The following is a 1,672-nucleotide window of genomic DNA, read 5'->3' as shown; positions in this document are numbered from 1 at the left end:
TATGACATCATTTTTATACCTATTTTTTTAATTGTTTATAAAGAATATTTTATTTTCTTTAATTTATTTAGAATTTTTCTTAATAAACTAAAGAAAAACATTATTTTTTTGCTGAAAAAATTCTTTATTATTAGCTTTTTTTTATTATATCTGTAGTATTAATATTTAGATTTTTCATTTCTTTTATGTTTCATGCAAGAAAGCATGAACAATAATATAAAATTAAAAAATTTGTACGATGAATAATAAATTTTATAATAATGTATTTTATGGAAGGAACAAAGAAATGTAATTAAATTATAGTAGTTAAGTAAAAATATATGAATTATATTTAAATTATTTTTAAGTATATTTTATAAACTAAATTTGTTTTAAGATAAAAAACATATATACATAAATAAAAGTAAGAATTTAAAAAAATAATATTTCTACAAAAATATAATAGGATATATGTAAAATTATAAGAGATAAAAAATAAGAAAAATAAATATATGTTGCATTAATTTTAAAAATGGCACTTCTATATAATGAAGGATGTGAAAATCCTGAAAAAGACATTACCAAATGTAATGTGACTGCATGTGTTTTACATGGAAGTAAATTTAAATCGGTTGAGTGTGACCCTGCATTTAAAACAGTTGTAAAATATTCGCAAAAAAATTCTGGAGATGATATTAAGAAAAATATATTTGTATTTGAAGATACTCCTCCACCTTATAAAAACGACGCCAAAATAACTTTTCTTTCACAAGATAGCAATAATGATATTGTGTTTCTATATGAAGTGAATCCAAAGAGTGGCTATGCTTCAAGTTTAGTATATTTATGTCGTTTTCGGAATTTAAAACCAGGATTATCATTATGCCAAGAAGTTGAAAAAACTCACATAGGAAGACCTCTTTCATTTAATACTATTGATATACTTGATAGAGATAATGAAAATAATTTTCAAATTGGTTTAAAATATTTAAAAAATAAAAGACATGCAACTCATAAAGCAAAATATGAAGATATTTTTTTTAGTAAAGATTCATGCCACTATGTAACAGAAGGAAATTCATCAGAACAAGTTTGTAGATATTCTATATGCAAGAAGAATTCTAATGGTAATATATTTTGTAAGGATGCTAAATTTAATGGGAAATTATGTCAACTAGAACCATATAATGGGTTAACAGCACCTACTAAATTTGTATATCTCCCAAATAGTTGTATAAAAGAAAGTCCAAATTATTGTACCCCATATCTATGTCAATACGAGAAACCTAATGAATTATATCCATGTAGTAAGTTAGAAATTAGTACTATAAAAGATGTAGTACCACATTCACAAAGTCTAGCATTGGCATCTAAACAAGATAGATATATATCTAATGAGGATAATACTTCATCTAGTCTTATTGCAATGTCTTTTTTTCCTTTCTTAATTTTGTTTTTTTTTGTAGGATGTTATCTATATAAAGTACTTAGAAGAAACAGAAAAAAAGTAAGTTAAAAATAATTTAAATATATAATTTATCCTATTACATATATACTTTACCATTATATTTTTTCTATTTTTTAATATATAAAGATGAAAATATAAATAAAAATATATATATGTTATATTCATTAAATAAATCCTATTTTTTTTTTTTTTCAGAAGAGATATGCTTCATATAAAGAACCATAA

The 1,672-nt window shown here is 21.9% G+C and overlaps 1 protein-coding gene across 1 annotated transcript; it reads left to right on the top strand.

Annotated features, from left to right (window-relative positions):
* Nucleotides 1-511: 511 nt before the first annotated feature.
* Nucleotides 512-1,672, top strand: PGAL8A_00376300 (fam-e protein; the record flags this gene model as incomplete). Its single annotated transcript, XM_028673518.1, has 2 exons — nucleotides 512-1,486; nucleotides 1,643-1,672. The coding sequence occupies 2 exons, from the start codon at nucleotides 512-514 to the stop codon at nucleotides 1,670-1,672; spliced, it is 1,005 nt and encodes a 334-aa protein (XP_028529963.1).

Source organism: Plasmodium gallinaceum (assembly GCF_900005855.1).
Source record: "Plasmodium gallinaceum strain 8A genome assembly, contig: PGAL8A_v1_100, whole genome shotgun sequence".
In the NCBI taxonomy this organism is placed as follows: Eukaryota; Apicomplexa; class Aconoidasida; order Haemosporida; family Plasmodiidae; genus Plasmodium; species Plasmodium gallinaceum.
Note: the sequence above shows the minus strand (reverse complement) of the source record. Positions and strands in the feature narration are given on the sequence as shown.